General features: G+C 37.3%; 1 protein-coding gene across 3 annotated transcripts in view; it reads left to right on the top strand.

The window, feature by feature from the left end:
* Nucleotides 1-25,818, top strand: part of creb5b (cAMP responsive element binding protein 5b) — a 76,890-nt gene that overhangs the window by 572 nt on the left and 50,500 nt on the right. The window contains exons 1-5 of one of the 3 annotated variants that reach the window (XM_041794036.1): nucleotides 6,614-6,652; nucleotides 13,290-13,367; nucleotides 18,142-18,235; nucleotides 22,483-22,604; nucleotides 24,008-24,165. In XM_041794036.1, coding sequence (XP_041649970.1) covers nucleotides 13,314-13,367; nucleotides 18,142-18,235; nucleotides 22,483-22,604; nucleotides 24,008-24,165 — 428 coding nt within the window. In that variant the 5' untranslated portion in view covers nucleotides 6,614-6,652; nucleotides 13,290-13,313. Of the gene's footprint in view, nucleotides 1-6,613; nucleotides 6,707-13,289; nucleotides 13,368-18,141; nucleotides 18,236-22,482; nucleotides 22,605-24,007; nucleotides 24,166-25,818 lie in introns of those variants that run through there. The other 2 variants (XM_041794035.1, XM_041794037.1) reach the window with 2 other exon arrangements.

Here is a 25,818-nt window from a genome sequence, read left to right on the forward strand (position 1 = left end):
CTTATTTCCAATCTACTTAACATTTCTTAACATTATTTTGCTTCCTTTGCTTACACTGTTTGATTCGCAGTCCATTCGGTGTTTTCTAAAGGGTTGTGTAGTGCCATAACAAACATTTTGTTTATTTCCCACCTAATGCTCGTGTCTATTATATACTAACATGAATGAAAAGGGAAACATCAAATGCCTTCATTTTATGCAGTTGTCAATAATTATTTATTTGTACTGTGAGTAATGACTGTAACTCACAAAAGTGTTGCATGCCCCATACATTTGATCAACAAGTAGCAGAAATCTTTTGGCCACAGTGTGGCAGTGTTGGTTAGTAGTTAAACATTACAGCAGCTTGCTGCTCCTATGAAGTAATTTACGATTCTTCCTTAATTACTCAATACTTTACTAGAAATGGCTTCACTCATAATGCCAATACTTGGTAAGAGAGCAGAAACAGGTGTATTTTCATATCATGACACAATAAGTACTGAATAAGGGGACCATATCATTTATTTTAATGCTAACTGAGTTCAAGATTTTTCAGGAGCTTTGGCCCATTGGGGTCATGTTGTGCTTTCCATGCTTAAAATTAACTCTGGGTAATTCAGGAATTCCTGATTGAAAGAGACTTAAAAATGAACATGTCTGTGTACGTGTTTTTGGTGTTGTCACTCATGAAATGTGGCCTTAGTCCTGAGGATTCAGTATTGTATGGTGTAAAAGTTCTATTTTCATGCCACAAAAAAGACAACAACCACATCTCAGCTTAGCAAACTTTAGTCTTCAGTCACAGTGATTATAAAATCTAAAATGTTTTTGCATTAGTTACACATCTATTTGTGTTTTTGTGCTTTCAGAAGATGAGGAGATCATGTCTTAAGTCAAAAACAGATGCCTGCACCATGTTCATGTAAGAGTATAAATCCCTTGCATATAGAAAGTATATATAGCCATATGTACCCTTATGGAAATGTAGAACCTGGTGGGGATCTGCTGCCAGATATCTCCATTTAAAATTTACAGTCACTTTTTTGTGTTTTGACATTTATTGACTGGGCAGTACCTTTGAGTTTGTGCCTGAAGATGCTGTAATGGGTCATGATGATGCCCAGCCCGTTTTCAGACCAGGCACCACAGTGATGGTTAAACATTTTTCCAGTTGTGCTTGACAACCAAGACACATTGCTTTGAAAGCATTATGTCACACATAGCCTCATGTTTCAGAGAGCTGGGGATTCTATTTTCAATGTTGGCATTACCCATCCTCAGCTATTTATTGATTGTCTTACTTGAGCACAGTGTAGCTCATGTTAATTGCCAGTCTTCAGTTTTTTTTATAGTGCATAAGTGTGTAAGGTAAAAAATGCAATGGTAATTTTTTTTAAGTTATCAAGATTCACAGAATAAGGTTGTTTAACTTGTTTGATCACTCACTATGGAAACACATACCAGGAAAGTCACATTTTGTAGCTGCTGGTTTGTGACTAAACCCTGCTGCCCTCTGTGATCCAAGTTTGAGCTAATGCTCGCCCACATATCTGAACTTAAGAGAAAAAAATGAATTCTTTTGACTTTTTCTCACACCCAGAAGGGATTTGTTCTAACTTTATATTATTTTCCATGTTTAAGTAAAACACACAGAAAAATGCAGAAAATAAGAGATCAGAAAACTCTACTGAGAATTTCTTTCTGAATCATAAATTTGTGTTTTGTAAAACATCCGTCAAATAAAGGCTCTTAAAGCCAAGTTGAATTATCAGCAATGTACCGTATCAACACAATGGCAGCACATCTTTTTGAATATTGTCATAAAAAAGATGACACTCTTTAAAAACCAGCAATAGAACAATGAAGAATGTTCATACGTATGACCATAACAATCCCGTGTGAGAACATACAGCTTATGTACCAAATTGCGAGGCTTGTTCTGACCATTTCTAAGCACAGAGGATATTTTCTTACACTGTTATAAATCTCAAGAGTCATCACAGGCAGCACCAGTCAGCCACCTAATGTAACTGTTATCAGGTTCAACGCCTGGGTGTGGGCATGTCACTGAGGTTATCTGCTGGAAACCTCCCTGCTCAAACGTTTTGTTGATTTGGTTTTTGGTTTTGACCATAATGGTTTACAGTCCAAAGGGAATTTTTTAACCTGAAGATCTCCGAGTTTTCCATTGTTTGGAAAGTTCAATAGATTTTCATTAACCTAAATAGGATTATATCAAATGTGACATTGAAGGCAGAGAATGACAAATCACTGGAGAAGTCCATTAATATAATGCATTACCTTTTTCCATTGGGGTGAATATAGTCAACAATGCCATTCTTTTACAGGAGAGACATCCATCATATAAAAACTCAGAATCAGCTTTATTTGAATATTAAAACATTAAGCTTAAAAAATAGAAAAGTGCAAAATAAAAAACATTTTAAATGGGGATATGTAAAAGCTCTTATTAGACATTTTAACTGCTGTATATACATGTATGTGTGCATTAATGGTACAGCTGAAAAAGCACAGGATGCTGAGCAAACATGATCAAAAACGATAAGATAAGGAAGATAAGATTTAGATAGTGCAAACAATGCATTTAATGTGAGGCATTGTTCCACATTGAATTTTCTTACAATATTTGAGTTAAACAAGTTTTTAGACAGTGCAGATATTTCACTTATTGAAACAGAGCACAAGGTGCATGCAGAGTCTATTTTCTGACACCCTGTGACTCTTAAGAGTTCATCAGAGTGAGCCTGGGGGAAGAAAGAAGAAGCTCCTGATTTTAATAAGCTTCTCTTGCTCAAACATCCCTCTCAAAACTGCAGAAAGTGAATTATTATAATATATATATATACAACAATAACTGACAGAAAATCCAAAGTGATTCGCCTGTTTTTCCAAAGAGACTGGTTCATCTTTTCTTTAAAAAGTTTCACATAATGTCAAGGCACTGAAATTACATTTTCATCTTGAGGTTTGAATATTAATAGTTTGAAAAATGTCAAATGTAAGTTTAGTCATACAAAAATATCCAATCTATTGTAGTAGCTTAGAAAAATCTTCTATAGTTTCTTATAATTCATGGAAATCATCACACCAAACCTTCAGCCACTCAGATTAAAGCCAGAACAAAATGGGACTATTAGAAATACGCCAGAAGTTTAAAAAAGTAGATTCTCAGAATTTTATTAAATACCTAATATCAGTTGTCAGAATGCTTTAACAGATTAAGTTCTTCTGCAATTTAGTGAAAATTCTTTGGAGATACTTAAAAATGCATGTTTTTCATGCAACCTTACACTTCCTCTTACTTGTTAGAACTGAGGACAATGCAGAGTAATGTAAACTGAAATTTGCCTTGTCTGGCTGAGGTGTTGTACTGTTACATTTTTTACAACCTGTTCAACATTTTCATCCCTGCATGCTCAATCCAGTCCAAATGAGGTTTGGAGAGCAGGTGACAGTGTTATAACTGTGTTTTTTAACCTCTTTGTCTTTGTTTTATTGAAGTGAGATATTTCTGAAAGGTGTTTTATATTTTGTTAAATTGAAAACCTGTCTGGCATGTTTGTGATTTAGCCTCCTTCACCTTTAGCACCTACGGCAACAAAGCATCCTCACCAGAGCTAATCTTCCCAAGGTGATCTTTCTCACAAGCCATGCACAAAGGCATAATAATAAAAGGTTTAGTATAATATAGATCAAATCTGCTTTACTGTGGGTCACTGACCCAAAACTGTATCGGCTCTTTCCAGCCTTAATAGTCTGCTCCTCTGGGAGCATAATGTTTGGATTGGTTGGAAAATATATTGGCAATAAAGGGACAAAAGGATGTCATAAACGTTGATTAAAGCTCTGGTTAAAAGACAGAGGCGGAGGTGCTCTGAATTATGAGGGCTTTTCAGACTGCGTTATTGTTTCAGTGACAGAGCTCTTAGAGCGTCCAGTGGAGTGGGCGCAGGCGAGTGGTAAACATTTCTCAGTGTGCAAAGAGTCATTAATCCCTTGAGCCCAGGATGGCTTCACTACCAGCGTCTGTGGCCTGAGGAATCGCAGCCAGTTGGCACCAGCAGGTCACACAGAGCTCCAGCAGAAACACTCCTGACTCTAAAAGTGTTTAAATCTCATCTAATGTGCTGCAGCCAAGGCACACTTTGAAGAGGAGACAGTCAGGAAAAACTGTGTTTTACACCCTAACCACTGGTTCTCAAACATTTTCCGCAAATCCACACCTTGACAGATGAAAATCATTTCAAGCCACTCAACCAATCCCCATACAAATCAATGTATAAAAGTATATCCATATGCACAGAAAAACAGGTAGAGGTTGGGATATGGCTCGTCATATTGCCTTGTCCTTGTTCAGTCGTTGTAACGTTTGCTGTTGATATGTTGTTGCCCAACATGGAGCCGTGTGTTTTGCAAGCAGTGAAATATGAAAGTCCATTTCTGCCACTTAGAAAGGAAAAAAAGTGAAAGTTGGGAAATGACTGAAAAAATGGGTGTCTAAATTATAGGATAGTAAGTCATAATTATGAGATAAAAATCCAAAACTCTGAGATAAAATGTTAAAATTATGAGATGGAAAGTCATGATTATGAGATCAAGAAGTTGAACATAAAAGATAGTAGGCCACGGTTACTACAGTCAAATTATTACTTTGTATCTCATAATTAACTTACCTCATGACTACTATCTCAGAATTCAAATTTGTAATCACACAATTTAGACTTTTTATCCCATAATTATAGCTTTTTATTTCATCATTTTGACTTTTTATTTTATGATTGTGACTTTGTATCTCATAGTTAGCTATATCCTTTAATCCGATCATTTTGGCTTTTTATCTCAATTATGACTTTAAATATCATCATTTAGACTTTTAATCTTATGATTGTGACTTTTTATCGTATAGTTATGGCTTTAAATCTCATCATTTTTGCTTTTAATCTTATTATTCTGCCTTTTTATCTCAAAGTTATACATTTTAATCCAATCATTTTTTGCTTTTTATCTCAGTTATGGCTTTCAATCTCATCATTTTGACTTCTAGTTGTATGATTATGACATTTTATCTTACAGTTATGTCTTTTAATATACTCATTTTGACTTTTTTTCTCATAGTTATGAATTTTTTAACTCATCAATTTTTGCTTTTAATCTCAATTTTGACATTAAATATCATCATATTGACTTTATTTTTCTCATGATTATGTTTTTTCTCATCATTTTATCTTTATATCTCAATTATAACTTTTAGTCTTATCATTTTTGACTTTTAATCTTGTGATTTTGACTTTTTTTAATCATATAGTTATGTCCTTTAATATAATTATTCTGACTTTTAATCTCATAATTATGACTTTAATCCTCATAATTCAGATTTTAAATCTTGAAAGTATGGATTTTTATCTCATTACTTTGACTTTTTCATCTATTTTTATGAAATTGTTTCTGTGTTTTTGAATTTTGATTCCATCATTTACTTTTTATCTCATAATTACAACTTTTAATCAACTTATTTTGATTGTTTTATCTTGTGAATTTTCTGTTTATCATAATTTCTACTTATTATCTCATAAGTCTCACTTTTTATCTTTTTTCTGTTTTAAATTTAGATTTTCTATCAAATAATATTTACTTTTTATCTCATAATCAGGGCTGACTATCTTATGCTTTTGACTTTTTATGTCTCTCATCTTATATTTTTGACTTTAAGTTGTAATGTTTTTTAATGATCAACTTTCAGTCTCATAGTTTTTATTTTTCAGTTGGGGTTCTTACTTCCAGTAGATCATTTTTTGATGTCCCAGGCCTTTTAAGTAGGCTATTCCATCCGTTACTGTTACTACAATAACAGACCACCACCTGTGTGTACTCAGTTACACACAGTATAATAGCATTTTAATTGTATTGATTATTCAAAAACCCTTCAACTAAAGGTAGTTTTGCATGCACAATAGGAAAATTTTAGAGGAATAAATAAAAAATGGCTAAATGGAAGTTGGCTGAAATATTTGAAGGGTTAGTTCTCTGTATGTTGGCTTGTTTTTCTCTCTTAAATAAATCAAAGCTGTTGGTAAAGTGATTACATATGAACACCTCATGGTGGAAATTCAACAGGCAGATAAAACCTCTTCAGAAATATACATTTATGCATAATTGTGGAAGTGTTTATTTATTAATTATAAAATATAAAAAAGAAGGGGTTGTGATGGTAGAGTATTTGCAGAGTTAGGGATCAAACGGGCTGTTGTATTGTTCTGCTGAAGTCTAGAAACTGATTAAATCCTGTTGTCACACTCACTTAAATGATGCCGCCATGTTTAGCAGACCGTTATCACTCCCATCAGTTCTAAATTGTGCTACACTGCGCTTATTTGCATGCCTGATTTGTCAGTTAATGACACCCAGCTTTGGACCACACCCACTCCAGGTCCAGCACAGTGTCCTGTCCATGCCTCTGGGCGTGATTTTCCCAAACTCCGCCCCGCACGCGCCGCCTCCAGCGGACCGCAATGATTTAGAAGTTCAGGAATCCCACGTGACGTCACCGAGGGGTGACGTTATGCTTCTCTAAATAGATCGTATTGTAATCTTTTCTCAGTCCAACGTGGTTTCTTCTGAGAGACTGCTTCACATTTTCTACACTTGTTTGGTAAGTTGAAAAGCCTCTAGCAGCATGCAGGGGACCATGCACGCGCCTCTGCAGGTTTGTTGGTGTTTGTTAAAAACGGTTCTTGTTACTTTTTGTCCTGCTTCCTTTTTCATGCAACAGCTTGTATTGTTGTTCGCTTCAGCAGTGCTGTTTTTTCTTTCTTTTTGAACTCTTCTCTTCGTGCAAGTCAAACAGACAGGGTGTCATGATCGGTTTGTTACACTGAGTGCATTGTCATCCCTCTTCTCGGGACTATCTGTTGACTGTTGTTGAAGTTGGTCGCGGAGTCAAGTGCCGCTGCTGCTCGGTGTGTCTGTCAGGCAGCGGCGACCACTCTGCAGGAATTCAGCTCAAACTCGACTGAAACTATTAAATGCGTTAATGCAAAGAGGGATTTGCAGTGCGCTTCACACCAATTTGTCACGTCTTCAGGCTTTCCTGCTCGTTCTGTTGCGCCTGAGCTGGATGGAGCGCCGCATCTTTGTCACGCCTGTCCCATCTCGGGATACGCAGAGCCGGCGCTCGGCCCGGACTCTGCGTGCTGCTGCGGTTCACCAGTGACCGTGTGGGAAACGACAGCTCGGTCTCCCCGCTGTCACTCCGCTTTAAAAGAAAAGAGTGATGTCCTTATCCTTGTGAAAATTACGCTCCCTTTTCTCCTGAACAGCAAAGTGACCAACATTACGTCATTCTGCAGACCAGTCGATACGTGATTAAGCGCTGAGATGTTGAGGGTTACTTTCTGGAAGGTTGTGCTGACGAGGCGCGCTCTGTGCTGGAGACTGGACGGCTTTAAAGACAGGAGAAAGATGTTGGAATCATTTGATTAGTCCCTGCTGTCATTATGCTTATGAGACAACACTATCAATAACAGACGTTTATAATGCACGCTGCTTTACATCAGCGCTCACACTTTTATTGTCCATTTAATTGGCTGTGTTAGTAACATGTAGAAATATGGTCTTTACGTTAACGAATAACATCCTGAGAATTTAACATAGACTCAAAGAAGTTTGTAGATGATTTTCCACCACGATTTTGTTAAAACTTAACATTTAAGAAGGGAACAATTTATGAAAAGTTTAAAAAATTAGCTAATTTTCTCTCATTTAATGCAACTATTCTTGACAAATCCCCACTTTCTATTCTATTTGAAACTGACAAGACTTAAAAAGTTTGACTTTTCTTAGAAAAAACAACGTATTATAACATTATTAATATTCAGGTTTTGCAATAAATAAAACCCTTAATAATACACTGATTTTGTGTGTCTTGATATCAGTAGTTATTAAAATAAATATAAGATATTAAGGCCTGCAGAGCTGCTGCCTGCACGCTAAAATTACTGCATAACTGTAGAAAAAAAACATCAAGTTCTGTCTATATTTTACACACATTTCAGCCTGATTAAAGTGCAGCGGCTCACTACAACCGTGAAATGTGGCCTCTGTTTGTTGAAAGCTGTTGCACGCATGTCTTCAAGGTGAACTTTTCCTTTTTATGTAATTTAATTATGTTTAAAAGTTTCAAATCACAATAATTATAACACCAATCACACAGCCCAATCAACAGATTGGCCGTGATCACAAACTGTAGCACATGTTGTAATGAGCATATGTGCATATGGGTCTTTGTTGGTAAAAGTGATCTGGGTATTTGTACCCTTTGACGGAGCAGTTTTGTGTTTGCATGTTATTGAAGAGAACAGTAATTGATCGGCCTGGAGGTTTACATCACAGCGCTGTTTTTGTCACGCTCTCACTTCACAGAGCAGAAGTTCAGGGCAGAGATTGTCTAAGAAAGAGGGCCATGTTCACCGCCTCAGGCATCGCTGTGATCCCACCTTGAACTTGTGCTGTCAAAGGCCTGGGCTGTGGGGAGCTTGAGATGAGAATTGCTGCTCATGTTTGTGCTTGCTTTGACCCCGTATGCCTTTGCGCCCCAACCCCTCTTTTCCTCGCTATGTTGTTTAAATTTGAAAACATCGTCTACCTTAAGAATTCCTTAAGAATTCCCTAGCTCCTCTTGAAATCAAACTCCAGACCCTAATCCTTCCCCTCGCACACATCAGGATATAGTTAATGTAAAGTGTAACCAAATTTCCTCTGCTAAACTAAAACATCTATATCAAATGAGAGCCAAGTGCCATTTTCAAGGGAAGGGCTTTGCTCACTGATTATTTGAAGTGTGAAAGCTATTGGATAATACACAGAGGCATTCACAGAATTAATGGTTAAAAGTTTTATGCGCCATATGGTTCAAATTTCCTGGTAAATGTGATGAAATGATGAAGTCCCATTTTAGAAACAGGAAAGTAAAATGTTTGCATCTGTTTGAAAGTCATAGATACTTCACTGTCTTTGCTTAATGAAAGCTGTGGCATGAATTATTGTAAAAATGTAAGTGTTAAATGTGAGTCACAGTCATGCAGTGGAGATGAAAAGAGATAAAAATCAGAACTAAAAGCTCAATAACACACAAGAAAAATCTTCAACTTTTTGTTCTCCAGTTTGCCATCATCCAGGCTCTAGTTTGCGTTGGGATCAGCAGTGTCAGTTGTGTTTGTTGTGTCAGAGGGAACCAGGTGAGTTTTGAGGGGCCCTGCAGAAGAGACGCAGTGAGCTGGTGACAGAAAGAGAGAGCAGGGCTCATTGCTCTCTGACAGAGAGACCCTGTCCAGACCGAGTTCTGCAGGCCCGCTCATGAAGTACGGCCTGTTAGGAAAACAGCACTGCTTAGCATAACACAATATTTGAGTGTTTTGACTGCGCTTGAGGAAATAGTCTGTACCCATGAAAACAACACACGTGTACATGGTGTATGAAGGTATTCATGGTCGACACGAGTCATTTGATTGGTTTGTGTTTTTCTGAATATATTGTCATGGTAGGTAGATGAATGTTCACTAAGTTTTTGTTATCAATTAGAATTACTAGTACCAGAACTAAGTGCTGCTTATATTTCAGTTATTACAACAAACACCCTCAAAATGCATCTGATTGCATTATTACTATCCTAATAGTTTCCTTTAACTCAGACGTAGTTTTGATGTGGTTTGATTTGCATGAAGAAGAAAGTTTGTTTCAGCTGTCGATGGCTGCAAATGTTAACTCTTAAAGGTTCTATGAGTAATTGTTAACTGGTTATAAAACAGATTAAAATGATTTTTATACATCTAAATGAAATAAGAACGATAAAGAACCCCAAGTAACAAGATTAAGTATTTATATTCAGTTATTTTTGATGCCTTAAATCACTTTCACATGGTGTCAGACAAAATTATTGAAAGAACACTGGACAGCTGAGAAACAGCCATATTTTACATTTTCTATGGTAAAAAATTCTCAGTGACTGATACATTTGACTGTTGAAAGAAAGCAGGATCTATTTTTTATTTTTTATTTTTTTTGGTGCTAAAACACCACTCCTGCATGTACAGGTTGAAATTAGCAAGGAGATAAAATATCCCATTTTGTCCACTAGGGGCGCCAGAGTCAACACAGATTGAAAGTTCCTCACAAGAGCTTTAAATTTCTTAATTTAACTGTCTATATTATGTGTCTGAATAAAGTGAGTTATTGATGCATCCTAAAATCCCAAACCTAATCCTCTGTTTTGTTGTTTTTAAACTGTTAATAAGTTGTAATTAACATGATATAAAGATATATCAATCAATCCATAAATCAAGCCACAGATTCACAATTTAGCATTTTTGCTTTTCTGGCTCTGTTGTCTTGAAGTCCATGGGATTTTTTAAAATGATTTTTTAGAGGCCAAAATACCACTTTTGCTTAAGATGTTTTCTCTACAACATCAAATACATAGAAAGTTTCCCACTTGTGAATTTTGAAGCTTTTCTCACTTATTGAAAATTGTGGTTGCGAACAAGTAACTTAAAGGCATACAGAGTTTGTCTGGGACGTTGCCATCATGTAACCTCATCAGACAATCTGCCTTTCTGTGTTTTATGCTTTGACTCAAACTTTGTGGTGTCCTGATCAAACTAAAAAGAAAGTCCTAATAAAAGTTAAGAGTGCTGAAATAGAAGTCTACTGTAAAACCTAACAGTAAAAAGTTGTTTAGACATGAGTTAAAAATCCAAAATAGCTTTATCACCTCCATTTCTCTTTGTTGACTGGACACATTTTTAGTTTTCAGTAAATAGTAATCAATCACTCAAAGTATTTGCTGTCATTGTACTCAAATTATTTGACAATCATCCCTTAATTTGCAGATTTATCCCAGAATGTCTTCAGGCATTTGACATTTTTGTACCATGTGTGAAGTTACCCACTCAGTTAGAGATGTATCACCTGTGGGTACCTGCTCTAGAATAGCAGAGAGGATGTACTGAACTACGCTGTAGAGGACTTTCTTTGGTAAAGGGCACCTTTCAGTCTTTGTTTCTTGTAGTGAATCAAATGAGCTTATTTTGAGTAGCATAATAGTTCAGGATTCAAATATGTGAAAGACATGAGGGAAAATTGCAGTTGATGAGAAACATGTAAATTTAATTACATATTTTAACTTGAGTAATACTAAAAAAAAGTCCAATACTTTTACGTAATCAATTATGACAGAAATTTTGAGTATTTTCAGCTTTTTTGGTTTTACAGTGTTCTTACCTTAGTGGCGGTGACATTGAAGTCAGTTTACCATGGTGTAGTTCTGTTGTTGCCTTTCAATTTTCATCCATTTTACCCTTCAAAAATTATGAAAGTGATGTTCATCTGAGAAGACTATCTTGGATGAACAAAATGTGTAAGTGTTAGACTATTCCAACCATAGAGCTAATTTTCAGCTTTGATTAAAAAAAAAAATTGGAAAGCTCATAAGCTTTTGGCAAATGAAACCTGCACAATACTACCTTCCTACAAAAGCACATCATCCCTACATGTGTAGTCTATACAGAGTCAAAGTCCTGTCCTTATTCATCCAGACCTCTTTCAAATGGTTTGTAAAAGCCTAATTCACTAATTGAGTAGTAAACAAGTTGCAATAACTCTTAAAACACACACATGCTCTGGCTTTGGTTCAAATCTCACACTGTATTGAGTTTGAAAGTTCCTGTAAGCAAAAAGAACCGCATGTTCAGTGAGTGTTACAAATCCTCCTGCTATTGATCAAACACTGGCTCAGGGCTGAAGGTAGTCCCTGAGTGCTTTACTGTGTGGCTGCTGCTAAGAGAGGATTAATAAAGTCTATTTAACACTTGTCATAGTCGCTTAACATCTGTGAAAACATCTGTCAGAAAGAGATGGAGCAGTGTAGCACTAGCATGTGGTGAGAGCTCAGTTTGTAAAGAGTAAATCATACTGGACAAAAAAAAAAGGGTATTTTCTATGAAATGCTGAGTGACACAATAGATGGGAGTGATGTTTCAATGCAAAGACTACTCACGCTATACTTTATTCTGTACCATTAGATGTGTTATGCTTCTTTTCTTTTTTGTATCAGTTTGTATAAATGTTTTTCATACTTTTTTATCAAAAGATAAAGGAGTTAAAATAAGAGAATTTCACCAAGTTTTCAATGCCAGCTATTGACATTTAACAGCTTTAATATTCAGTGTTGTCTTGGCTAAAAATGCTTAGTTTCTTTGCACCAGTAGAAGCCACTTTTCTATTAAATGGATTTGAATTTTGTTTGTTTTTTGCCTCGAATGACCAAAATTATGTCTAAGACAGCGTGGGAAACTATGCTAAAAGTTTACAGTTTTAATGTTTAAATTAGAGTCGGAGATCTAATGTGCATCTCATGTTATGATTTAAGCGCACATCCAAGCTTGTAATTAGTGATGTCATTGCTTTTAGCTTTAACTGAAGAAGCTGTTAAAATATGCTTCCATGCCTTTTGTTTTTTTTTCTACAATTTCAAGCCTTTAATATAGTCAGAAAATCATTGTGTTATTGAATTTTAAGATTAATGTAGAGTTTATCTTTCCTATCCGGCTTACTTTGATAATATGCACATAATTTACAGTATCATGGACATACACTTTATTCTTAGTCCAGAAAGTTTGCCCCTCTTTGACTCTAACTCATTGAAACATCTAAAACAACAATTTAGGGAACTACCATCCTGACATAATTCATGACTGTGGCTGGAGTGCAGCAAGCAATTACTTACAAAGCTCATATTTGGCAGTGGTTGTCGGTAATGTCTCAAGCTTAATACTAACTCATGTTTTAAAGATTTTGTTTTTTTGTGATAAAGAAAAAGTTGCAAGCTCAACTGAGAGTCCATCCTTCATGCTGTGCAGCTCTGCAACCACTTCCTTTTCTTGATCTCACTTGTACAAACAAAATTAAATGCTGCCATGATTACTGCATCTGAAATTTAAACTTTGTTATTGAAACTGATATTTCCATCCCTTGAAACCCACAAGCTCTCTCTTGATGTCATTTTATTGGATCTTCGAAGAGCGTAGCGTGAGAAAAATGTGTCTTTATTACTGAAATAACCACACAGCTGTTTCAGGTGCAATGGCTATTTCATGTCTGGTGTTACACAATGACCTTATTTTTCCTTTTGGATGTTGGCAGGGAAACTCAAGTCACTCACTCGCTTCCTCTCTCTCTTCTCCCTCTCTCCTTTTGTGTGTGTGTGTGTGTTTTTTTTTTTTTTTTCTTTGAAGTTTTATGAGAAGGTGGCCAGAGTGATGAACTCAGACCAGGAAAGGCCGTTTGTGTGCAACGCTCCTGGCTGCTCTCAGGTGAGTGTGTCAAACAAAAGAACACAACAAAACCTGCGGTGTGTATACGTCCAGGTATCTGCCTGTAATTTGAAGAGGTGTACATTAAGAAGGAAAGGGTTACTGCGTTCTCATGCATAAAGAAGAAACAGTGTCAAACTGAGTGTTTACACAAACTGTAAATAAGGCTGCAGGTGTGAGAATACCTGTAGAAAAATAGCTGGTTTAAAGAGTGATGCTTTTATATATGTAACCTTTAGATGAAAAGTAAAAGTCGATATTATTTTTGGGTTACGTTAACAGTTCAAACCGAAAATTCTGATTGGGCAGGATGCTTTCCGTAAGAGCTGATGTTTGATATAATGTCACTGGGACTCACAATATTTGTCTTTCCACTTGTCTAGATATTCTGAATACAGTAAGTTAACATTACAGCAGATTAATCCTAACTGGTGACCCTGAATCACAAAATGCAGTATTATTTAACCTGCTGCATTCTAAAACAAACAAATAAAATCAAATAAAATATAGTAGCTGGTCTGTGCTATAGATACAAATCAACTATACAGTTATGGACGAAAGTATTGGCACCCCTGGAATTTTTCCAGAAAATAAATCATTTCTCCCAGAAATTGTTGCAATTACAAATGTTTTTGGTATACACATGTTTATTTCATTTATGTGCATTGGAGCAACACAAAAAATCCAAAGAAAAAGGACAAAATTTACATGATTTTACACAAAACTCAAAAAATGGGCAGGACAAATTTATTGGCACCCTCAACTTAATATTTGTCTGCACACCCTTGGGAAAAAATAACTGAAACTAATCACTTCCTATAACCATCAACAAGCTTCTTACACCTCTCAACTGGAATTTTGGACCACTGTTCTTTTGCAAGCTGCTCCAGGTCTCTCAGATTTGAAGGGTGCTTCTTGCAACAGCAGTTTTGAGATCTCTCCATAGGTGTTCAATGGGATTTAGATCTGGACTCATTGCTGGCCACTTCAGAACTCTCCAGCGCTTTGTCTCCAACCATTTCTTGGTGCTTTTTGAGGTATGTTTCGGGTCGTTGTCCTGCTGGAACACCCATGACCTCTGATGCAGACCCAGCTTTCTGACACTAGGCCCTACATTGCAGCCCAAAATCTTTTGATAGTCTCCAGATTTCATGATTCCTTGCACACAGTCAAGGCACCCAGTGCCAGAGGCAGCAAAATAACCCCAAAACATCTTTGAACTTCCACCATGTTTGACTGTAGGTACTGTGTAATTTTCTTTGTAGGCCTCATTCCATTTTCTGTAAACAGTGGAATGACATGCTGTTCCATGATTCACTACCTTAGTCTCATCTGTCCACAAAATGTTCTCGCAGAAGGATTGAGGCTTACTCAGGTACATTTTTGCAAACTCCAGTCTGGCTTTTTTATGTCTCTTTGTCAGCAGTGGGGTTCTCCTCAGTCTCCTGCCATAGTGCTTCATCTCATTCAGATGACGACGTATGGTCCGAGCTGACACTTTTGCACCCTGAGTCTGCAGGACAGCCTGAATTTGTGTGGAAGTTGACTGAGGATGTTTATCAACCATTCCCACTATCCGGTGTTGCATTCTTTTGTCCATTTTTCTCTTCTGTCCACGTCCAGGGAGATTAGCCTCAGTTCCATGGGTTATAAACTTCTTGATTATATTACACACAGTGGTCAAAGGAGTTTCAAAATCTCTGGAGATGGTCTTGTAACCTTAAGATTGATCATAGTTTTCCACAATTTTGCTTCTTAAGTCCTCAGACAATTCTCGGCTCTTCTTTCGGTCCTCCATGCTTGGTGTGACACACACAGGCACACAACACAAAGGTTGAGTCAAATTTTATGCATTCTAACTGGCTTCAGGTTTGATTTCTAGATTGCCAGCACCTATTACTGCCACAGGTGAGTTTAAATGAGCATCACATGCTTGGATAAAAAGTTTTAAAAAGGGTGCCAACAATTTTGTCCAGCCCATATTTTGAGTTTTGTGTAAAATCGTGTAAATTTTGTCTTTTTTCTTTGGATTTTTTGTGTTGCTCCAATGCACATAAAGGAAATAAATGTGTATACCAAAAACATTTGTAATTGCAACAATTCCTGGGAGAAATGGTGTATTTTCTGGAAAAATTCCAGGGGTGCCAATGCTCTCATCCATGACTATGACTGATGTTTTCCATTTACCTTAAAAGCTGCATATCAGTGCCGTATTCCTGTTACTATGAGTTGGTTACCCAGGATACAGAAGTTCATCCACATTTCTGAGTCACCTTTCAACATAGGGCATTTGACTTCCATGATCAAATAGAAAGAACCATAAGAGGTCAGGAGAATGTTTGGGTTGCTTGGCAACATGCCAGTTTCAGTCAAGATGTGGAACTAGTTGTAAAGGGGAAGAGCAAAGAACTGAATTTGTTGTTTTAAAGGGATGCATGACATTGGATTTTTGCCAAAATCTCATAAGCTGATATTTACTAATTTGTTATAGCAAATACCAACATCCATTTATAAAATGTGGTTCAGACCTACAACTTTAGTCCACTTGAAAGTTTAAGAAATGAGAATGGAAAAAGAAAATAGCGTTAGCGGATTTGCTCTGTTGGTTCAGCCTAAAACTCCACTAACTTATTCATATATAGAGCTGTTATTTAGAGCCTATATTATGGTTGTCAATAGTGGCGCACTGTTTTTCTACATGTTGGATATGTTGATTGATTTTAGGAAGAAACCACCAGAGTGATGTCACACTAATCAAAGGTCAGATCACTGAGTGTGTGCAATCTACAAATATCTTGACACCATCACTGGTTCAAAACTGAACTTTGAAGTTGGCTGTGAAGCAGTGTGTGAAAAAGCTCACCAGTGTTTGTTTCATCTAAACTGTACTTTCACAATGATTGAACAGTCGGGACTGTGTTATATCATGCTTATATTGAACCAGGCTTGTCTTTTTCTTAAGGCATGGTCGGTCAAACTTCTGTAAAGAGATAGAAAATATTTGAAGCAGGTAGTGTTTTTTTTAATTTAACCTTTATTTAACCAGGAAAAAAACCTAATTGAGATTAAAAATCTCTTTTTTAAGAGAGTCCTGGCCAAGACAGGCAGCAGCACAGTAAACAAAGTTACAGACAGACAATCAACAGCCATACCTACAAGCATAATAGCATACTAGAAACATTAAATAAATAAGTAAATATTTGTTAAAATTGGACAACGATCATAAAACCTCTACTGATCAGACAGAACATCTACAAAACAGATGTGTCTGTCTCAAAGTCATCCAGCATCCTCTTGATCAGGTTGGCTGATTGGTGAGCCAAAGCTCTGTCCATCATCTCTGTATACTAGACAGTTACAGCAGATGGCTAATATCTTGAATGATGAATCCAACCCTTCGCACAGAGAATTTCAGCTTCTCCTTTCTAGTTGAGGGTTTTTAATCCCAAGGTACAGAACGACGCAATGTAAACAGCATTGTTCCTGCTGCTATGGCTGAGCTGAACAAGCTGTAGACATATTTTGCACACTTATTTATTTGATTATTTTTAAATATATATTTATTCTTACATTAGAGTCTTAAAATTCTTTTTACCCTGGCTTAATTAAGGCGTATTTCTTTGGGAAAATGTATTGATTGTATTAGTTGTTACTTGGCTCTCTTTTTGTGCTCTGATTAATGAAACCTTGAGCATTTTCGTCTTTTAATCTTTTTTATTTTTTTTAAGCATATTGTTTCACCTCCAGGAGTGGGGTGGGGTCATTGTTTTAGTAGATTTTAAATAGTTTTCAGTATTCCTGTTGTTTGTTTCATGTTTCTTCTGTCTTCTAACCTGTGTGTCAGTGGATATAACGATCTTGCTGGTTGCAAAATAAATCTATCTACGGGTACAAATAAAGCAACCTGAATCTGAAACTGTCGTATCAAAGTAATATCAGACTCAAGGCTGAGACTTTATACTGGATATTAGCACCGCTGTAAAATGCCAACTTGTTGGGTCTTTTATAAATAATCTCACAGAGAGTATGGCCTAAACCTGCCTTAACTGTAAAGTGGTTATGAATGGGGGCTAAACAAATACAGATTGATTAATTAATTAATCGACTGAAATGACAGCAGTCCTTTTTCACAATTTTCCCAGCATTACAGCATCCAACATCACTACAAATTCAGAAGTGATTTTTAAAGGTTTTTTTAAACTAAAGATAAACAAAGAATCAGAACACAAAAGAGATTTAATTTGTTGATAGTTTACTTTACTCTACTGTACTTTACAGTGTCAACACATCTTACAGCTTAAAATGATCATACATGATTCTAATAAACAGGAAAACATTCAATATAAGAATTCACCTCACAATATATTTAGTGTTATTATTAATATGTAATCCCCTCTAAAGGAACCATCCCAAGCGGGGACAGATGGCCTAGTGGTTAGGTCGAGTCCCATGTATTTGGGCGGCCCAGGTTTAAGTCTGGCCTAGGGGGCCCTTTCCTGCACGTCACTCACCCATTCTCTTACCCCTCTTTCCAACTCTATCCACTGTCCAGCTTTAGAATAAAATGCCCAAAAATAACCTTTAAAAAAAGGACTGTAGCCAGCTCATCTCTCAATTCCCTAAAGCAGATTTTCTCTTGAATTCTAATGCCTGCACACAAATCCAAGCAGTTCTGATATTTTGTATAATATCCCTTTGTTTAATTAAAGCATACAAAAATAAGTGAGAAGTAAAATTTATTAAACCTTTTCTTTCTTTTTTTTCATTCCAACAGCGATTTCCCACCGAGGACCATCTGATGATACACCGACACAAACATGAGATGACCCTAAAGTTCCCATCTATAAAGAACGATAACATGCTATCAGGTGAGTTATGGCCACATCAATACAACCTCGCACACTCCCTCAGCAGGGTTCACATGGATCTTATAGTTCATTTGCAGGTGTTTGCCCCGCTGACTCACTCTCAGACACACTTGTCTGTCATCAGGAAACTTCACAGCGTGTCTGCACCAGTTGTTTACAGTAATGCAAACAGTATGACACAGTTTACCCTGGAGCACAGCCCTATTCTGTGCATACCAGTCACACACAGGAGGAGACAGAGACACTGATGTATGGCCGGAGTATGTTTAGCTTCAGACGTGTCATTAGTTTTATCTTTGGATGCAGGGGGAGATGGTTTACAATGGATGGTTGGCTGTGTAAGCCCCAGGTGATATGCTGATCACAACATAAATCAGCTGCTCAAAGAAACATCAAATCACAGATTGTGTGCTGTAAGTGTCACACCAAGGCCAGTCTATAATAAGTATAGATCTCTATTCCTAGAAACAGACCGACCCCACTAAACAATAGCGTGAGCTGGCCAGGCCACACTGCTGAGATTGTGTCTTCTTTATTATTTACGCTCAGCGGACAGTGGGATCAGATTTTCTAGGCCGGGTGTTCGTATCGCCTTCTGTCTGAGTTACAGCTCTGACCATTTCTCTTACTGAGACCTTGAACTAGGCAAAAATCCCAGCTGCTTTTGCAGTAAGAAATAGCTCAGCCAAACATGGTAGTAGTGTAAACTTCCCCTTTTATCTGGTGTTTTTTTTATTGACTAATAGTTGAAATTGACGATTATAAACCAACATTACTCACTTCTTTATTAATAGGCACTGAGTAGCATTTTCATCAATGATGGGAAACAGAACTATATTTAGAGTAAACTGTATTTTGGGCCCACCGATGATGATGAAAGTCAGAGTCAATCCCTGGTCCAGCCAGAATTGATAAACACACCACAGAGTATGCTTTTAGCCTTTGAAACAAGCCTGATCCTAAAATCACCTTCAACTGACTGAAACTTGATCCCTGTGCACCCCCACAATGTCAAGTTGAATACCACGGCCTCACGGGGCTCACTGCAAATGAGACCCCCACTCAGTAGGTGGGATCTGTATTTTATCAGCTGAAATAAGGCTGTCAGGCCAAGTATCTCTCCCTCACTAACGCAACAAAGATTATTTTTTAAGGTTTGTTCTTCACAGATTGGCCCTTGCGTTAATCTTTAATGGGAAGTGTTTTTTAGATACACTAGTTTAGTCGATAGGGCCTCAATATAAAAAAAAAAACAATAGAAAAATTAAAGCTCCTGTGAGAAACATATGGTTGATGTTGATTTTAGCATCCTCTCTGGACATCTTTTGATTAAAGCTGTGAAACAATTAAACATTTTCATCATGTTTAATCTCCCCTATTTTTGTCACATTTTGAAAGTTCAGTAATTATAGCTCTTCTGCTTCATTTTTCATTTTTTTGACCTGTTTTAGACTAAGGGCAATTGCCTCACTGTTTGAATACAGACCTGCTTTTGTTTTGAAAGAAAATAAGAACTTTTGGGTGGATTGAAGATTATGAGATTAACTTAACCGTAGAAAAAGGAAGTTGTTATGGACTGAAAAGAAAATAAGGGAACAGTAAAAAGGTAAATGTCTGGTAACACACATCAACTGATTTGTCCACTGAGCTGTCTCTGAGACTTTTTAAAACTAAAATAAAACATTAACCATTCAAGCCCTAGGCTATTTTTAACCATTTTGTCTCACCTGGACTTACTGTCTTCAAAAGCTTGTAAGACATGGTGCATAGTCAACCACTAAACATCTTACTTTTCAGGACAACCTGGGCTGCAAAAATGTCACTGGAAAAAAAAGTTATTTTACTATCAAGACAAAAGAAAAAAAATAAACAGACATTCAAGATTAAAAGATTTGTATGTATAACCCAGACAATAATGACTAAGACTTTCTTGCATAAACTTATCCTATCTTTTAGTGACCACAAAGTGAAAAACTAATCATTCTGTGACAAAAAATCTTCAAATACTGACTTGTTTACTTAAAAAAAAATGTCCTTTTGCTTCTCTGTGTTGGCTGTTTTTGAGCCATTATTCAAAACAGTTCCTGTCTACAGTGACACAGAGGGCCCCATCACAGGATTTCTGTCTCTCTTTCTCTCCATTATGAGCTATTCAGGCCATCTCCTGCATGAGCTAAATGTAAAGACCTGCACAGTTTAGCATTGTATGATGGAACAGCTTGCTGTTGGTTGTTACAGCCCATCACAAAGCATTGTGGGAAGACAATACAGGAGGTTAGCATGCTAAGATAGTGGCAGAAATGATCAAAAATTGATTAAAATTGGATTAAAAGGCATGTAATATCAGGGTTGCTGGATTTCATTTTCTAAGACTTACTGGGAAAGTCACCCAAGTTCCAGACTTTCTAGAAAAGCTCCTGTAACGATAATCCAAGGTAAGGATAGCATTATTAGAATGGTACATGGCCTGCTTCAAGAGGAAGAAAAGCAAGTGGCTGCAATTTGTGGTGCAAAAGTTATTCAACTTCAAATTACCTGTGTCCCTTCTTGTTGTTGCCAACAACATCAGTCTCAGAGGGTAAATGAGCAGTGATAAACTTATTTTACATCAATAAGTAGATCACAGTGGCATCAGGGAGACGTTGCAGTGGCTTAACCAAAGTGTGTTGAAAGGGACAATGAAGCATGCAATTAATTGTGATTAAAAAAATGTCCAAATTGTGGATGTTATTCACACTGTGATAAATACATTAATGCTGACAGCTGTACTTTAAATCACTTTGCCAATTTTGTGCTGTACATTGTGCACAGTGCTAAACTAATTTATTAGACCACCTGTCACATTTGTCTCAGAGACCATCCAACATCATGAAGTGCTTTAATGCGGACTCTTTCATTTTCAGTGAGCTCTCCATGTTTTACCATTTTGAACAGGAATGAGGAATTTCAAACTGAATTCACCTTTTTATACCCAAATTTGAGGCGGCTCACTGGGCTTCTCTGAGAAGTCAGAAATTAATCAAGCTTAACATTCAACCCCTAAAAGTAATTTTTCTGTTCAGGAATGCAAGTAAATAACTATAATTTGACATATTAATCAAGAAATATTAATGTGCTTTACTATTTTTTCAGTTTTTTGTAAATCAGTAAATTTGAAAATTCATGGATAACAATAATAATTATATTTTAGCATTAAAAATATCATTTTTGTTAAAGAGCTTCTACATATTGGTGCATTAACCATTGCAGAAACATAAAAAGTGATTTTAGTTATGCCGATGCTGTTAAATTAGGGCAGCTGTGGCATAAACCTTACTTTGGGTGGTGGTCTAATAAATTTGTTAAGCACTGTATATGTATGGTTTTCTTTTGAAAGTCAAATATATCGGCGCGCCAGTAGTTGAGTGGTTAAGGTGCATGCCATATACACAGGCGACCCGGGTTCAAATCCGGCCCGTGGCATTTTTTCCTGCATGTCTCTCCCCTGTTTCCAACTCTATCTACTGTCCTATCAAATAAAGGCAAAAAGGCCAAAAATAAATCTTTAAAAAAAAAAGTCAAACGTATCACTTATTGTGACTTATGCATTGGAATTATTTTTAGATCCAAACCTTTTTTCTATAGGGTCAAGTCAATCACTTATCTGACACCTACCCTGCTGCAGAGGTTACATGCACTGAAAAAAAAAGATGTAGAAAAAGTCACAGTTGTCCCTTCCGATTGTCTTTGCTTCTGCTGGTCACCAGGAGACATCAGTATTCATTTGAGTCTGAATAATAAACTGCTTAAAGGTTCAACACAGGAAGGTTTTAAGTAAAATCTAAACAATCAAAAATCTACATTTAAACAAAAATACTTGTGTGATCATCCTATTATCTGTCTTGAAGTTTTCCTAACATTTATTGATATGCCTGTTGACATTATTTATGTGTTAAGATATTCTCTTGGGTTATTTAATATAATGTGCCCTGTTTGTTATTTTATTGCTGTTTTTATGCTTAAATGATTCAATTGTGGCATATTTTGAAGGTTTTAGATTACTGTTTTGTAAAACATCAGAATGCACCTGGTTTTGTCTTTACTGTACATGGTTTCTTATACAAAGAAGACAAAAGAGAGAAAAATCCAGTATGATACACCACAGGATGTTGGTTCTATACTAATCATTTTGCCATCAGCTAGAGCCTCACAAATAAATCTGTAGGTTTATAAATGTATAACTTGAAAAACATTTCCTTGATTTCCAGACCAGACGCCTACACCAACACGCTTCCTGAAGAACTGTGAGGAGGTGGGACTGTTCAGTGAACTGGACTGCTCCATTGAGCAGGAGTTTTGCAAAGCGCAGGAAGAGGAGGACAGTAAACAGGTACTGCAACTAAAAACCTGAATTTTAAGCCTCAGCCACCCACGGAGTAAGATCAGGTGGTTATGAACATCAGTCATGTCGCTAACAGCAGTCTGCTCTCTATGACCCGACATACACACTTCTGATAGATTATGAAACAGCCACATGTCCTGAAACCACATGCTGCTCACCTGTTGAAAGTTTACATACCCATCAGATATCCCTGCCAATTTTTGGTCTTTTTCATTCAAAGTGAGGATATTTGTTGCACAACTTGCTTTTCTTGTACACCAGACACCATGCCTCTTGATCCCCACTGTTCTTGTTGACAGTGACAGATAAAGCTAGCAGGTGGAGATTTGTCACCCACCACAGGTGAGGAGAAGGAGATCAGGTTCTCCACCTGTAGCTTCAAACAGATCTCCAGACATCTCTCGGGGGGGGGGGTCCTATTTCTTTCCTGACGCAAAGACAGACCCCTGAGACAACTTCTGTAGCAGCAATAAAAGGCCAAGCCAGACACATGTGAACGCAGAGTCGCAGAGCTTTGACATTTGACAAAGGACGTGATCATTTATGCATTATAGATCTGCCCCGAGGCACCTTTACCTGAGACAAGGGTGCTCGTCAAATCACCACAAGACAGACTGCTTATCTAATGTCTGGAAAGATGTGCAGTGCTCGCTGAAGCTAAGCTGTCGTCTGGGTGGTTTGGCTCTGGAGCTCGTCTGCTCCCAGGTCAGGCTCGTCTGGCCTCCCCAGCCTGTGTGGTTTATGATGGGAGGCTTTGCTAAGTCAGCAGGAGGCGAGTCAGAGCAAGACTCTGTGGAAGTGCAGAGTAGAATAAGCAAGATTGAGAAAAACAGCAATTAGTCAAAATAAAAATTCAATGTAAACATATGCTTTTGAAGATAATTTAATGGGCTGGATGACATAAATATTTCAGAACATTTAAGAAAAATAACTCTCTGTATCTTACTTATTGTACGTGATCATTGCAGGTGCCCTTTCAACATTTGATCTAAAACAGCCTACTTAAACGTTGTTTTTATGATAAGCACATTGAGAATGGAGCTTTGTTGTTGCTTACCATACAGGTTTATTTGGATGTTTACACAGTTCTATGTACCAGTGGGGAGGCACACAAACTGTGCTGCTATGCAAACAACAGTAAGGAAACCTGGTCTTCATTAGACCCTCAATATTTCCCCAAATCACCTTAGAGAAAGCCAGTAGATGATAGTTTATATAGTTCCTAATTACTCACTCAAGCTGGGTGAATGGAGCCCAAGGCCAAACAGTTGTAATTGCTTGTTACACACAGTTGTGTTGAAAATACATCTTGCTGTGAAGAATGTGACACTCCTGAAGGAGTCCTAACCTTGTATACCCTTCTCACTTTTCTCACCCCTTCCTCTCTGCAGAACATCACACTGCACGGCCAGGCAGGCCAAGGCCAGCACCAGCATTCCCACTCACGAATGGGCAACCATGATGCCAGCATCGTGATCCAGCAAGCCTTGCCCTCCCCTCAGTCCAGCTCTGTCATCACTCAGGCTCCATCCACAAACAGACAGATAGGGTGAGTACCCACCGTAGATTATTCAGATTAGATCAAAATAAGAGAGGAAAGTCTTGTTGTTATGTTTTCAACTGCTGAAGACTGCAGATAAACTGAAAATTACCTGAGATGATCTGAGGTGTATCCTCTCACCTCAACCCGTTATAGCCACAGCCTCAGGCTCTGCCTGGTCTCTGTTTTTGTCCATGCCCATTCTCATCCCAGTGTAGTCTCTGAGGTAATGTCAGTGTTGTGTTACATTCAGATCTTTGTGTATGTGTGTGGGGTCGGCGATTCATGTTTTTCTGTTCATTGAGTATTGTCCCACAGCAGAGCATGCCAAAGAGGGTCCCAGAGGACAAGATGAGGTCATTGTTGAAGCTGCAGCCGTGACTGCTTTTACAACGGTTTAGCATTTCATGCTCTAAAATAGTTCCTTTTACTGTATGGGAATGTCAGCCACAAGCTTGGAGCTGTTTCTCTGATACCTGTGCACCCGCATGCTACAGGTGTGTGTTTACAGCAGAAATATCAGCAACATCTGTGTGGTGTTCCACTGCCAAATCACAAAAAAGTCAACGAATGCTTCATAATAAAAAGCATACAAATCAGTTTCGATTTTGTTGAGTAAAACTTTGACTAAAATGTTTTTAGACTGCTTTTTTTCCATAAGGAAGAAGAGACAAAGACTAGTTAAAAATAGATCCTAGGAAACTTTGACAAATAGTATGTTTGGTTGTCAAGAAGACTAAAATAGGATTAAAATGCTGGTCTGTGAGGTATCTAAATCCACGGTATCCCTAATATGAATGCAAGGTAGGTCAATGCTGTCGCCAGTATGTTTAAACCAATTGATTATGCATTAATATGTGTTTGACTTTCTTATTAACTTAACAATTTGGCTGAATAATTATTTTAAAGAGATTTAATGGTGTAAATAAAAGTAAAGACTTAAATGTATGGACTTTTTTGGACTAAAACTGGACTAAGATATTTTTTTTATTTTTGGCTTACTTAAACTATAAACTATAAACTCCAATTATAAAGGTTAAGAATGACTCAAATGTGGCTAAAATGAACACACTTTTCATTGTAAAGCCTAATACTTGATTTAAGATAGCTGCAAAAAATAACACTGTAACACATTTTATTTAAGAGATCTCAATGCATGTATGGCCATTATGCCGCCATATGCATGGATCTGTATCTGCACACTGTACATAGGGAGTCTGTTCAATTATACTAAATCTTCTACAGCTCGTATAGCAGCATTTTGAACATCTACAGCTACATCCATCTTTGTCCTTTACCAGACACCAATATCAATAATACTTTCTCCCCTATGAAGACACTCTACTGACCTCATTCACTTCTTGTCTCTTAACCCCAACAACCTTCAGACCAGTGCCAGGGCTTTGTTATTGTAAACCAGACCTGTGGCATGTAAGTTAGACATGGAGACGGCTCAGTGTTATTCTCCTTTGCTGCGTCGAGGTTGTCCTGTGTAGATTTACAGCTCGAGGAGCTGGTGAATATTGGATGGGAGGCCCATCACTAAGCCTGACTGACACTCCGTCAGGCTCTTTGTCGAGGACAGGGTTGGAATTTCACCCCCTTTTGGAGGAGCGGCAATCACTGCCAGTAACAGAGCCTCTGCTTGGCCTGCTTCACCTG

The sequence above is a fragment of the Cheilinus undulatus genome, linkage group 8 (assembly GCF_018320785.1).
Source record: "Cheilinus undulatus linkage group 8, ASM1832078v1, whole genome shotgun sequence".
NCBI lineage: Eukaryota > Metazoa > Chordata > Actinopteri > Labriformes > Labridae > Cheilinus > Cheilinus undulatus.